This window comes from Tupaia chinensis, unplaced genomic scaffold, assembly GCF_000334495.1.
Source record: "Tupaia chinensis unplaced genomic scaffold, TupChi_1.0 Scaffold000086_1, whole genome shotgun sequence".
Taxonomy (NCBI): Eukaryota; Metazoa; Chordata; class Mammalia; order Scandentia; family Tupaiidae; genus Tupaia; species Tupaia belangeri.
In genome coordinates, this window is record NW_006159548.1 from 5,688,558 (window position 1) to 5,703,774 (window position 15,217).

Consider the following 15,217-nt stretch of genomic DNA (forward strand, 5'->3'; position numbering starts at 1 on the left):
CCCTTTTTCTCTCTGTCTCTGTCTGGTCAAATTAAAATAATAATAATAATAATAATAACAATAAATGGAATAAAATAAATGATTCTTATAAAAAAAAAGAAAGAAAGAAAGAGAGGGACCAGCAGTTGACGTAATGGCTATGTTGCTGGACTCCCTTGTAGTTAACCCCGGTTCGAGTCCCAGACTCGGTGGCTTAAACTCACGCTAGCACATGTGCTTGTGTGCCCAAGATCCTGAGAGGAGAATGGAGAAGGGATTGTGGTGTAGCCATCCCCCTGGGGACTGATTTCTCGCTTTCTGTCTCTCTGTCTCTCTCTTTCTGGCAAGTGCATGTGTCCCACAGCAAAAACCTCTCCAAAAAAAAAGAAAAAGAAAGTTTTTTAAATTTGAAAAAAATAAGACTACAAAAGTCTCAGACCAAGTAATTTATTTCACTATACAACATATATAATTCATGCAGCCATTTTTAAATTTTCTAAATAGTGTCTGGCTATATCACAATTCTGCCTCAGCATCCCAGCTGAGACTACAGACACTACCATACCCTGCTCTTTTTCAGACAGGATCTTGCTTCGTTGCCCAGGCAACCCTTGAGCTCACAATCCTCCCAAATAGCTTTAGCCTCCCGAACTGCAGAGAGCTGCTGAGATCATAGGCACCAGCCTCCATAGCCAGCCTTTAGGCAGGACTGAAAATCAAGCTGGGGTGTCCCATGTGATGCCAGCCTGCCAAGCACAGCATCTCAGCAGCACAGACCACCATGGCTAGTCCTGACTCACAGAATCTTAAAACTAAGTTTTATACATAAATAAAAAAAATAGAGACCAGCAGATGGCATAATGGTTAGGTCACTGGATTCCCACAGTCAACTGCAGTTTGTGTTCCGGACCCTGCGGCTTCAAACTCATGCCAGGAGCGTGTGTGTACATGCCCAAAATTCCAAGAAGGAGAAGGGACTGTGGCGTGGCCATCCCCCCTGGGGTGTGATTTCTCACTTCATGCCTCTGTCTCTCCAGCGAGCACAAGTGCCCTATGGTAAAAAGCTGTTAAAAAAAAACTCTCTCTCTATACACACACACACATATATGTAAATACTTTGAAAGTATAGTAATGACATGGTCACCTTACAAATACTATAATCAACATTCATTTTATGATTCCATGCAATATGAAACTTTATAAAATAGCTTTAACTTTTCTATAATAATAAATATGACCAGTTATACCTTCCTAAAGACACATCTTCTTTCAGTTACAGTGATAAGACAAACACATGTTCTCTAGTAAGACAGGCTGACTACTTTTTCTTGTATTACTATGTTGAAGGAACTGTTCCTGTCTTGAAGCCCTGAACACAGGGTCATGTACACACTGACTAGGTTTAAGAGACTGACGTAAGCCAGCAACACTAAGAGGCTGAAGTATTACATTAATTAGTATGCGAAATGATCGCCAAATAGACCTAAATACTCTCACTGGTTGGTGAAGATTCTCTGAACAGCCAAATTTAAACAGGAAGGTTGTCTGCTAAGTAAGCAATAGGCTATATTGTTTTAAAAGCTGGCCTCCACCTATAAACAACCACAGCATTATACATGCCAAGAAAGACACTTGTCCACTAATTAGGGTGCACTTTTCTGGCTAATGTCAGAAGAACACCACTAAATTCTAGTTTTAGGTACCTACTTGATAGGGGCCAAGCAGACCATTCCTATTCTATTAACATTTTTTTGTTCTGTTTTGGTTTTTAGTTTCTGCTATAGGGCATGCGTGCTAACCCGATGGAAAGAGGGAGAAAGTGAGGAATCACCCACTGGGGAAGACGGTCATGCCACAATCCCTTCTCAGAATTTTGCCCCCCCCGCCCCCAACACACACACACACATACCTAGCATGACCCTCAAGTCACCAGGTCCAGGACTCTAACCACGAAGCTGGTCATGTGAGATTAAGCACCTTAACCTGCACTCAACTCACAGACCCTCTATTGACTTTTTTTTCAAGTTTAAATCATATACATTGTAGTTACACCTTCCTTCAGTTATATTCTGGTTGCCTTCAAGCACATACTTTAAATTCCGTCCTCTATTAACATTCTTTTCAATCATATACATCGGGGCTGGCAGGTGGTGTGGTGGTTAAAGGTGCTGGACTCCCACATGGCCAACTGCGGTTCGAGTCCCAGACGTGGTGAGTTGCTTTCTCACTTTCCCTATATCTTTCTCATTCTGTACATCTCTGGTCAAATTAAAATGGATAAATGAATAAATAAAGCTGAATAAAACAATTCTTAAAAAAAATCATATGCATTGTAGTTACACCCTCCTTCAGTTATATTCTGATTGCCTTCAAGTGCATACTTTAATTTTATAATTCTGTACTTTTAAAATAAAAGAATAACCATACCATGGTTCAAGGAATACTACAGAATAAAGCAATTGTTTTGCAATTAATATCAATATCATATTCTCTCTTACACACATCTGTCAAATGAAGATCACAAAAGTACTAATACCTTAAATCGGCAGAAGGGATTTTCTTGTGTGAATTCCACAGGTGGGATGTTATTGTTGAAATATCCTTTCCCTGTTCCCCAAAAGGCCTGTAGTTGATTCCATTTTGCCAAAATAGCATCTCTCTCATCTCCCAGTAGTGTTGGGGCAGAAAGAGCACTTGCAGTATTTATCAGCTGGTTGGACTGGGTAGGAGCTTGTGTAGGCTGGCTGAAGAGACCACCTAATGCTAAAAATGTATCCAAATTTTAGTACAGAAAAGAACAAAACTTGGTCAATTCAGATCCTAGGAACAATAGGCAGAATAATGGTCCGAAAGCTCATACCCTAACCTACAAGAACCTGCAAATATGCCATCTAACATGGCAAGAGGGACTTGACCAGCGGCATTAAATTAAGCACAATGAATGACAAGATTATCCTGGATTATCAAGGTGGCGCAATATAGTCATAAGGGTCCTTAAAAGTTGAAAAGGGTGCCAGAGCTGAGTGAGATCTGAAGACACTATGCTGCTGGCATTACAGACAGAGGCAGGGAAAGCCTGGATTTTCCCTGGCTAGAAAAGACAAAGCAATTCTCCCCTGGAGCCTCCAGAACGCCTTGATCTCAGGGCAGGAAAACCCACTTCTGGACTTCTGGTCTCCACAACTGTAAAATACAAGAAGTCCTATTGTCTGAAACCACTAAATGTGTGGTAACTTGTAACAGCACTAGGAAACTAATACACAAGGACAAACATCATGAACTTGCTTTTCCAATGATGTGTCTTAATACAATGAACTCCATTACCAGAACACAAATTGAGTCCACAATATTAAACCCACACCAAAAAAAAAAGGAATCCATATAGAATGGAAAAGTAAGTTTGTAAAATTACAGAATCTTTTTTTAAACAACTCTATAGCTCTTATATTTCCTTTTTAAAAAAGAATTATTTTATTTAACTTTATGTATTTATTTATTCATTTTATTTTGACCAGAGAGGGACAGAGTGAGAGAGGAGAGAGAGAGAAAGAAAGTGAGAAAACAAGCCACCATGTGCTGTGGTCGACCATGTGGGAGTTCAGTGCCCTTAACCACTACACCACTTGCAGGCCCCTTGCTGTTGTATTTCTGTAATATAAATTGGGCGATATAAAATAAGCTTTAAAAAACCTCCTTGTTATATCAACATCATCTACACACTTTTCTTCTCTAATTACAAAAATAAGACAAAACAAAAAACAAAAAAACAAAAAAAACCAGACAACTCTGTAACTGAGAAAGTCACTTAACCTTTTCAAGCTACAGTTTCTCCAAAGAAAAGAAGGGCCAAGTTTTTACAGCAGATAAACAGTCATGGGTCGCTTAACAATGGGGATATTTTGAACATGTCATTAGGTGATTTCGTCATCGCGTGACCGACAGAGAATGTACTTAGGCAAACTTAGATGGGACAGCCTATTACACACCTAGGCTAGATGGTAGAGCCTATTGCCCCTTGGCTAAGAACCTGTACAGCACGTGGCTGTCCTGAACACTGCAGGCAACCGTAACACGGTAAATATATATCAAAACACAGAGAAGGTATAATGGTATAGAATGTAGTATAGCAGATAAAAAATGGTACACGTAACAAGAGTGGATCCTGCAGGACTGGAAACTGCTGTGAGTCAAAGAGTGAGCAGTGAGTGAATGTGAAGGCCTAGGACATTACGATACACTATTGTGGACTTTATGAAGACACATGCTCAGTCTACTCTAAACTTACAAAAAAAAATTTCAATAGTAAATTAACTTTAGCTTACTATAACTTTATAAACTTTTTAGTCTTTAACTCTTTGCCTCTTCTATAATGATATTTAACTTAAAACATGAACACTGGGGCCAGCTAGTGGTATGGTGGTTAGGGTGCCTGCATCTCACATGGTCAACTGCATGGTTCAAGTCCCAGATCCAGCAGCCTGAAAAATATATGTATGCAGACACATGTGTATGCATGCCCAAAATCCTGAAAGGAGAAACGGAAGAGAATGGATTGCAGTGTGACCATCCCCTATAAGGAGTGCTTTCTTACTTTTCCTCTTCTCCATCTCTCTGGTGAGCCCACATGCCCTGTAGCACAATTTAAAAAAAAAAAAACAAAACACCCATGAACATTATACAGATGTATAAAAATACTTTTCTATTCATTTTTTGTTTAAAAATTGTATTTTTTTTTTTTACTTTTTAAACTTTTTTGTTAAAAAATACGACACCTGGGGCCAGCAGGTGACGTGGTGGCTCAGGTGCTGGATACCCATATGGCAGACCACAGCTCAAGTGTCAGGCCGGGCGGCTTGAAAAAAAATCACAACAAATAAATACATGAAATAAATATTTTAAAAAGTCACAAAGCTCAAAAAATAAAATAAAAACAAAGACACACACATTAGCTAAGCTTACACTGGTCAGGACTGTGACATTACTGTCTTCCACCTCCACAGCCTCGTCTTACTAGAGGTCTTTAACAGCAATAACATAATGCGGCTGCCATCTTCCATGACAGCGATGCCTTTTCTGGAACTCTTCTTGAAGGACCTACACTAGTATGTGTATTATTATTCATCATTATTATTACGACTGGCAGTGCAGCAGGTTTACACCAACATCACCAGACGCATAATGCATTACACTGCAGTTAGTGTCAGAATGCCTCTATCACTTGTAACACACTCATCTCACTTGTTAATGAAAGGAAGAACAAATAAATCTAAGACTCAGAGATTAAGGCAAAGGTTGAATTTATTAACACTTGTTATATTTTCCTTACACTTAATTTCAATTATCTTTCTTTATTACAAATAAGGTAGGAAAAAAAAATCCACTAAAAGTGAGACAGCCACGGCCAGTTCTGTATCCTAGTAGTTAATAAAGCTAGATCCCACATGGTGTTTTACATCCTGGCCCCAAAAGCTTGAAAAACATACCAGTCACGTGTGTGTGGCCCCCAAATCCTGACAGGATGGAGAGTAGAAGAGAGGGAACTGTGGTGTGAGACCACACTGCACTGGGGGTGCTTTCTCCTTTTTTCTTCCCCCCACCCCGCCTTCCTGCCCTGGCAAGTACACATCCTCTGCCAATTAAACAAACAGACAAATAAGAAATAGCCTCTTAATATGACATGATACACGGCACATAGCACTAGCTGCAAAGTATTCTAGCCAAAAAGTCAAAGCTGAAACCAGTTAAGTCCTAAAGATAACTTCATTTACCAGAACTGCAAGGGATAATGAAGTTAAATTATATTAGAAGGATGCAAATACGAAAATCTAGACGGCGGACTTCTCACAAGATAACTGGCCCAATAAACAATTAATGCTGGAAAAAAAAAAAGAGTGAAGAATTCCTTATACTAAGAAGAACTTAAGAAAATCAATCTAAAACTTCTTTAGATCATCATTCAAACAAAATGAAGAAAAAACTGTTGAACTATAGAAAATTGGATTATGGATTGGACATTAGAAAACACCAAGGAATTATTGTAGGGTAAAATAATACCTACTTTGTTTTTTGGGTTTTTTTCTAGAGAGATTTTTGCTATAGGGGCATGTGCGCTCGCTGGACAGACAGAAACAGAGAGATGAAATGAGAAATCATCCCTCAGGGAGGATGGCCACATTACAATCCCTTCTCCTCCATTCTCCTCTCAGGATCTTGAGCACGCACGCACACGTGCCCAGCGTGAGTTTAAACCACCAGGTCCAGGACTTGAACCGCGGTTAACTATGTAGGAGTCCAGCAACATAACCCTTATGCTATCTGCTAGTCCCACATCCAAGTTTTTAAAGAAAGCAGCAGCACAGGAAAGTAGGGGTGAAACGACACGTTTGGACTTTGGACTTTGCTTTAAAGTACTTAGCAACCATAAAAGAAAAAAGTGGTAAATTTGGACTTCTGATGACATGTCTGGTGGACCTATCACCATCTTTTTTTTTTTTTTTTTTTTTTTTTGGGGGTTTTTTTTTTTTTGTTTTTGGGGTGTGGAGCACTCACCAGAAAGACTGAGAGAGACAGAGACAGAAAGTCAGAAATCACCCCCCAGGGAGGATGGCCACGCCACAATCCCCTTTCCTCCATTCTCCTCTTGGGATCTTGGCTACACACACACACACACCCGGCTTGAGTGTAAGCCACCAAGTCCAGCACTCGAACTACATGAGAGTCCACTGACATTGCCATTATGCCAACTGCTGGTCCCGATATCATCATCTTTTTTTATTAGAATTTTGTTAGTAATAGTTCAGCGTTCACTGGATTTGAAACAATGACCTTAACTGATACAAGAAACAGAAACCAGAATAGCATGAGCTGGGAGGAACAGAGGACTGCAGTAGTAGATTCTACTCTTCTCTAACAATCAATTCAGAGAGTTGTGAAAGGCAGGAGAGTGGTAGCTAACATAAATGTGAGATTAATAAAACATTTTTTGGTCATTTTTAAGAAACATAAAACTAGGTTATTTAAATGTGCAGGAGAAAGATCTCTGGGGAGATAAGTTGAAGACTTTTGGTGGTGAGGGTACAGTCAGAAGAATAATCCACAGGACAAGGCCGAGAGGGCATGGGGTTATGAGATCCAGAGCAAAAGTGGAAAGAGGCAACGACGGGCACACAGGAGGGGACATTATCTGCTGGTGGGAAGCTAGAGGAACTGCAATGAGACCCGGTTTCTCTCAGCAGGGGTCCTGCCATCTGCTGATAGTGAGAACAATTTTAAGAGAAAAAACATCTAAAATAACTGCTATGGGGACTGTATAGTGGCACAGTGGTGACACTGTGAGGCTGAGCCACATGGGGATGTTCTGGGTTTATATCCCGAGACCTCAGTACTTCTGACAAGACCCAGGGCTGTGGGACACTGAGGGAGGATGGTGACGTCGGGACCCCATTGTGGGTATTGTCTCCTTATGCCTTTCTCACTCAAGGAAGAGCTAAATAAAATAAACCTTAAAAAAGTAATAAGGCCTGGGCACAGTGGTGCTTGTCTAGAATCCTCAAGACTTGAGGCTGAGGCAGGAGGACTATGAGTCTGAGGCCAGCCCGAGCAGCACAGTGGGACACTAAAAAAAGGGAGTACTACTGAACATATAGAAAGTAGGAGTGAGAATAGAAATGCTGCAGGATTACCAGGCAATGTTGAAGCCCCAGCTGTGGGGTTTGAATCCCGGAGTTGGGTGTGTGCTCTCTCGTTCTCCGTGGTTTGAATCCCGGAGTTGGGTGTGTGCTCTCGTGTTCTCCGTCTCTCCCTCTCTCACTCTCTCTCTGGTCAAATCGAATAATAAGAAATAAATAAATTAAATTAAATAATTACTTAAAAAGAAAAGAATTTAGAGATACTATACATTCTTCTGTACAATGTGATTTCTATCGGGCAATATTTGGATACACAGTTGGGTTTATACAGGTAGGTTTAGGATATTTTTTCAGGCAAATGTGAAAAAAGTTCAGCATACTGGCAAGTCGCTGAAACAGAAAACCATGGAATCTAAGCTAGTTATAGTGAAGATAGGGAAGAGCACAAAGTGTGTCTAAAGATTCTAAGGATGAAGTTTAGAGAGAGCTTTACTGAAGTAGTTGGAAAGACAGGCCAACTGAACAATTTTGGTTATGGAATGTAAATATTAGTGATTTTGGAATTACAGTTTCAGAGGTTGGCAAGGTCCAGGGTAAGAATTATAGCTAAAGTGAAATGGAGAAGGTCTTTGGAATAAAGGATAGAGGGAGGGCATGGTTATTTGAATACATAGCTATGTGGATGTTAAAATAACTGAGATTAATGGCATAAATTAAGAAAAGCAAGATTAATAGCCACCTGCCAAAGTCTCCAATGAATAAGAGGTACTGTCCAGGAAATCAGCAGTTAATTGAGATTAGATGTTTCCGAGATGGTTTATCCAGACAGCAAACACCTTAAACAATCAGAGGTTTTAAAAGTAAAACAATGGGGCCATAGACTTTACACATTAAACTCAACAGCAGGTAAGGCCCTTAATGATCTAGAATTGCCTGTCTCACTTGTGTGACAAAACTATACAGAAAAGTAAGGGGACCAGCAGTTAGCATAATAATGGCTATGTCGCTGAACTCCCATGTAGTTGACCACAGTTCGAGTCCTGGACCCGGTAGCTTAAACTCACACCAGGTACGTGTGTGTGTGTGTGCCCAAGATCCCTAGAGGAGAATGGAGGAGAAGGGATTGTAACATGGCCACCCCTCTCCCCCCAGGCGGGGGGAGAGGGGGCGCGGCTTCTATCTCTCTGTCTCTCTCTTTCTGGTGAGCTCATGCACCCTATAGCAAAAACCTCTCCCAAAAAAAACAAAATCAAGGAAATGATCACATAAAAGTCAAGATCATGGGCCAGCAGGTGGTGTGGTGGTTAAGGTGCTAGATTCTATATAGCTGACTCCATGGTTTGAGTCCTAGACCCAGCAGCTTGAAAAGTCACACTAGGGAGGACCAGCAGATGACAAAATGGTTATGGCACTGAACTCCTATGTAGTCGACTACAGTTCAAGTCCTGGACCCAGCAGCCTCAAACTCACTCTGGGTGTGTGTGCATGAGTGCCCAAAATGCAGAGAGGAGAATGGAGGAGAAGGGACTGCAGTGTGGCCATCCTCCCTAAGGTGTGGTTTTTTACTTTCTGTCTCTCTGGCAAATGCACACACCCCTTAAAAAAAGAAAAAGAAAATCACACTAGGTACATATGAGTGCATGCCCAAAATCCCAAAAGGAGAATGATGGAGAACAGATTATAGCAAGGCCATCCACCCCAGAGGGTGATTTCCAACTTTCTCTCCCTCTCTCTGGCAAGTGCAGCACCCTGTAGCTAAAATCTCAAACAAAAATGGGGGGAGGGGAGCAGCAGGTGACATGCTTGATAAAGGTGCTGGATTTCCACATGGCCAACCACAGTTCAAGTCTCAGACCTGGTAGCTTGCTTTCTCACTTTCCCTTCCTCTCTCTGTCTCTTTCTGGTCAAAATAAAAAATAACAACAACTAATGGAATTAAATAAATAGATCACTGAATAATTTTTTTAAATGGGGGGCAATGATCATAGTTCCTTTGTTGGGGAAGTGATTGAGAGAGGAGTATGGCAGGCTTCTGAAATGCTACTATATTACTAACTATAACAACAAATTTAGATGGAATGATCCTAAACACAGGGACCTTAAAATCCTAGTATGCCAAACAATCTTCTCCCTAGTTGCCATCATTTATAAACATGAAAAGTAGTTTTTGAAATACTTTGGAGTATTTATAATTCTTCAAAAAATAAGACAGTCCTAAGAGAGTGTTTCAGGGCACTTGATAATGTTAGATATTATTGTTACAGTTTCATATCTCAAGATGGACATTTCATACTTACTAGTCTGCTGCTGCTGCTGTGTGTTAAATCCTCCAAATCCCAGTCCAGTTCCCAAACCAGTACCTAACCCAGTACTAGTTCCTGTTGTTGTGCCAAAAGCAGTACCAAATCCAAAACCTTTGTTCTGAGTACCACCAAAGAGTCCTTTGAATACAAAATTGAAATTGTATAAGTTTAAAAAACAAAAACAAAAACTGACCTTTATCTCATTTAGTTCTACAAAAGACTTAAAATGGTCTCTTACCAGTGGTGCCTGTGTTAGCTGGGGTGGAAAAGCTGAACGCAGAACCCGCAGTAGTAGTTGTTGTCCCAAATCCTCCAAACCCACCTAATTATAAAAGGATAAACATAGAAAGGAAGAAATTTTCATATACATAAAGACAATTTCTTTTCAAATTATTTCAAAACTGCTACACGTCAAGTCAAAATATATTAATCTAATTTTTCCTTTCTCTACTTTAAACATTTAGCTGATTATTTCTTGCAACATGACTTCTTCATTAGTGGTACAATGTTTTTAAAATTTTTATGTTGAAATAGAATTATCAGAGTCAAAGGGGTGATTAAGTTTCAGCTGAGGAAACATGTTAAACCTACTGCCATAACTCTAAAATGACGAGGCATTACTTTTAAAGTAAGGTTGCAAATGCCTACAAGATTTAGACTGACAACATGAACAGACAGACAAAAAGTATTTACTACTGGGTGGAACTATTTAAAGTGAACAGTTTTTTAAAACAGCAGCAGCTCCTAAATTCCAGCAGAGTATTGCTGCAGAAGAATGAAAGTTCAGTAGCATGATATATTCCCGTTTTTTCCTCCAACAGACTGGAAAGTCTGGGTTTTCTATGTAAAATTAATTGGTTTTTAAACCTTAACTGGCTCATTTATTTATTTACAACTAATTCAAATGTTTTAAAAATACCATGACAAAAATATCACACCAGGAGACTGTGTTGCCAGTTTGCAACCTTGGTTTTGGTGAATTCACATCTACATTAGCTATATTTCTACTTAGTCTCAGTCAATGACTAAGCAACTTTTCAAAGGAAACATACCAAGATCCTTACCACTATACAACAAGGATATATTTTGTGAAGGAAGAAATAATGTCTGGACAAAACACAAGTGGATGCAGTGGCAGGAAAGGTAATCAGAGCTACTCTAGGCTTCTGCATTAAGTTTGGCAAACTGACAAATTTCACTTTTAGATAAGTCTGGAGATAAAAATCAATCTTTTTTTTTTTTTCCACAGTTTTGCTATAAGGCACATGCCTTCGCCAGAGAAAGTGAGAAACCAAACCCCAGAAGGGCTGGCCATGCTGCAATTCCTTCTCCTCCATTCTCTCAGGATTCTAGGCACACATGTACACACGTCTGGTATGATTTTCAAGCTGCTGGCCATGGGACTGACCATGTGGGATCGGACACCCCAAATTCTGTGCCACATGCTAGCTCAAAATTTATCTTAACCACATCTAACCTGACCTGTGAATGGAATGGAATGATAACCAATCTAAAATAGTATGCTTTGTCTGTTTTACTGTAAGTCTGGGCTGGTTATCAGTGTGGTGTTCACTGACTTCCAAGACAAATGTCTGAATCGTCACTGCTGAGGGTTATGTCATAGTTTTCTGGGATTCCAACTTTTTTTTTTTTTAATTGCCAGATGTTATGTGAGCTCCAGAGACAGAAAAAGAAAGAGAGAGAAAGACTGGGAGAAAACATGCTCCCAATGCTAAGTGGTCACACTGCCATTTCGTCTTTCATTTCTCCATCCTGTCTGATTTGGGGCATGTAAGTAAGCACATGTGCCCAGCCTGTTTTTTAAGCCACCAGGCCCAAATTTCAAACCACGGTTAGTCATGTGAGCTGTAGGTCCCTTAACCATTAGGCTATGGGGCCAGCCTCTGGGATTTTAACTTTAATCTATTTCTAGGATACAAGATTCTTCTATACTGTAACACGGAAGATAATAAAAATCCAATCATTTGATGTTAATCATAATGGGTTGTTGGAAAAGTTGTAATGCATTTTTGCATAAAAAAAAAATAAGAGGGACCGGCAGATGGTGTATTGGCTACATTGCTGGACTCCCACCTGGTCTAATGCAGTTCAAGTCCTGGATCCAGTGGCTTCAAACTCACGCCAGGCATGTGTGTGTGTGTGCCCAAGATCCCAAGAGAAAAATGGAGGAGAAGGGAATGCAGCATGGCCATCCACCCTGGAGAGTGATTTCTCGATTCCTGTCTCTCTGGTGAGTACATGTGCCCTATAGCAAAGATCTTTCTCAAAAAAGAAAGAAAAGAAAGTCATGGCTTTTCTTACAACCCAGTAAATCTCATTAGGAAAACTACAAGAGCAGACTACATGCTACATGCAGGCACAACACAATATTCTATTTATGTATAGTTTCTACTGAAAACATTTTGATAAAAACCACCTGAAGTATTAAGCATTGTTCTTAATCTCTTTTCAATACTCCTCACTTTCACAGAACTATGATAAAATCTGAATTGGCTATACACTAAGAAACATTCAATATTTTATCATGCTACATAATACCAAAAATGTTTTATTAGTAATAATGGATCTGTAGGATACACAAAATTAAAAGTAAACAAAAATTTCTATCAGCCTTTTGCTGAAGGTTAATTCACATATACAAAAATTGTTAAAACACAGTTACATTTTCACAATTCAAAACAGCGGTAACTCCAAATGAACATGGAATCAAACAAAACTGACATATTTATTTATTGTTGTTAAATTACGAGCTGGGTGACTTTATTTGGAAACACAAATTTTAAAATAAGGTTCCTGTTTTACCCAGTGCCAATTTTAAGCAAACAGGGAAAAAGTAAACATACCAAACAACAATGCTACATGGCTACTTCAAATATTCTATAGCTTAATGATAATGGATTACTTTGTGTTCGTAATTTCCCAATATTCCTCAAACTGTTTTCAACTCAGATTCTAAAGTGACATTCACAATGCAAGTAACAAGTAAATGCACCAACCACCAGACTTCTCAGATACATTTTAGGGAGTAAGCGATGTTTAAATGCATATAATTGGCATGGGCCTAGGAGCCATAATGTAAGATTATGGACAACACATTCATATACGAGCAGCTGAGGAGGAAGATTTCTTACAAGGCCATTGCATTTCAGCACACATAAACCTATTATCAGTAGATATACTCATTACAGCTTGTGCTTTGCAGAAATTTTAAAGAGCTTCGAACAATCCATATAGTTAGAAAAATCCTCACAATCATCTTTCTTAATGAAAAGATGCCTAGCCTACCACTTAGAACTCAATGTTATCAGAAAATAAATTAAATTGCTGTCAGAGAGAGCCAGTTAGCAAAAATTCGGTAAAATACTGGAGATTCTTTATTTAAGTATTTTAATTACATACTTCATAGAAATATATCCCAAACTGACCATAGGAATATATTACAATCATTATTAATAGGTTAAAAAACAAGATAGGTTACTGCTGTTCGTATAAGACTTGTTTCTCTTTGGAAACACAAGGACAATAAAATGAAATCCCAATGAGAGATGAAGGAAAAAATGAAAAAAAAAAAAAAATGACTGCAGGAGTCCAAGAATTGCAGAAAAATGGGCCTGACTGGTGAGTTTGTACTTTGAAAGCTGTATCTAAAATATGAGTTATTCCATTCGAAATAATAATCCACGCCAAATTATCATTGGAAAATATATTCTACTTGATGAAATGTAAATTTAACAAGGGAAAATAACTTACAAGACTTTCCAAAACCACATGTTTAAGACAGTCAAAATTTGATACAAATGTTTTTGATTCGACAATAGGAAATGAATTTTCTTTCCTCATTAGACAAGTCACTGTTCTTTCTCAAACTTTAGGAACCACGAAATATTCTTGGACTCCAGCTCCCAACACTTGTCACACATACGACCCGCAGTATCTACCTGCACTTGCCAGACTGTTACCAAAATTGAACGGAGTCGCCGAGGTAGTAGATACACCGAAATTCCCAATATTAAAGTTCACTGCAGGATTAGCAGTTAATCCGAAACCCCCAAAATTAAACCCACTGGCGGTGGAGTTGGCAGTCTCAAGCCCACCAAATCCTAATAGGCATACAGGCAAAGAAACAAACAAAATTTTCAAAAAAAGGGGGGGGGGGAGAAGAAAAAAAAAAAAGGCAAGATAAAGATTAGAAGAATCAGCAAGAGATTTCACAGACGCGACCAAACCTGACTTTGCTCCAAAGAGGTTAAGAAAGTAGAGGGGGTGGAAACAGACGGAAGACGCAGGAGCGTGAAGTCCCATAGCAAGCACCAAAAGGGGCCGGGGCGAAACTCCCGCCCGTTCGAGGCTGGAACCAAGGGAGCCGCAGGGGAGCGCCCGGGGCTCCCCAGCCCTGTCCTGATCAAGTCCGGCCGCGGAAGAACGTGACCGTTCCCGGGTCGGGGAAACTGAGCTGGAGAGGGGAGGGAGGGTCTCGCGCGAGGGGAGAGGGGAGCAGTGTCCAATCTCACAGAATCGGACTCCTCGGAGGCGGGAAGCGAACCGGGAGGGCAGGGCCCTGCGGAGACCCACGCCTGCCGCGCGAGCTCCGAGCTGGGCCTCGAGTACCCTCGAGACCTCCTCAGGGGCCGCTCGGCCAGCTCGGCCGCCGCCTGCCCTTTCCTGACGCCCCTCAAGACTCCGCGCGGGCGGGAGACCCCAGGATTCCCCAAACCGGAAAGTATCGGACCGAGGGGCACGGACCAGTAGCTTCCCTTCCTTCCCCCGGGAAGGGCCAGGAGGATCACTCACCCGCGGGGGCTGCTGTGGCTGCAGCGGTGCCCGAGGCGCCCGAGGGAGCCCCGAAATTGAAAGCCATGTCGCGGGAGCTGGATACCAAAGCTCTGCCAGCGGAACACTCGGTCCCGTCCTCTTTTCGGTCCCGCCGGAAAACCACAGGCCGGATCACAGAGTTCCGCCCTCCTTCTGGCCTCTTCTAAGAGGCCGGAAAGCACCAAGCGCGAAGGGATGGAGGGTGGAGAGGGAACCGCCCCCGGATTGGCTCGCTTCCGGGGGGGGATTAGGTAGGGGGTGCGCTCTGCGGCTTCAAGGTGCTTGCGGCGTCACAACTTAGGTAAAATGCGCGGAAGTTCACGCGGATGTGCCTCCTGAGAGTGCTCCAATGGCCTAGAGGTGGTCTTCATCAAAGAACCTTCACGCGGAGGTTCAGGTTCTTACTGTGGGAACGTGCAGTAGGCGGCTGGAAATACGCTTGGGAAGATGCGGCTCTATCAATCAAAAAGTGGG

The 15,217-nt window shown here is 40.9% G+C and overlaps 1 protein-coding gene across 1 annotated transcript in view; it reads right to left on the reverse strand.

Annotated features, from left to right (window-relative positions):
- The window catches only part of NUP54 (nucleoporin 54), a 32,785-nt gene extending 18,158 nt beyond the window's left edge, over nt 1-14,627 (reverse strand). The window contains 4 exon segments of the mRNA XM_014585750.2: nt 2,516-2,742; nt 9,905-10,048; nt 10,149-10,232; nt 13,870-14,627. Of these exon segments, the coding sequence (XP_014441236.1) occupies nt 2,516-2,742; nt 9,905-10,048; nt 10,149-10,232; nt 13,870-14,233 (819 nt within the window). The 5' untranslated portion in view covers nt 14,234-14,627.
- Nucleotides 14,628-15,217: the final 590 nt, after the last annotated feature.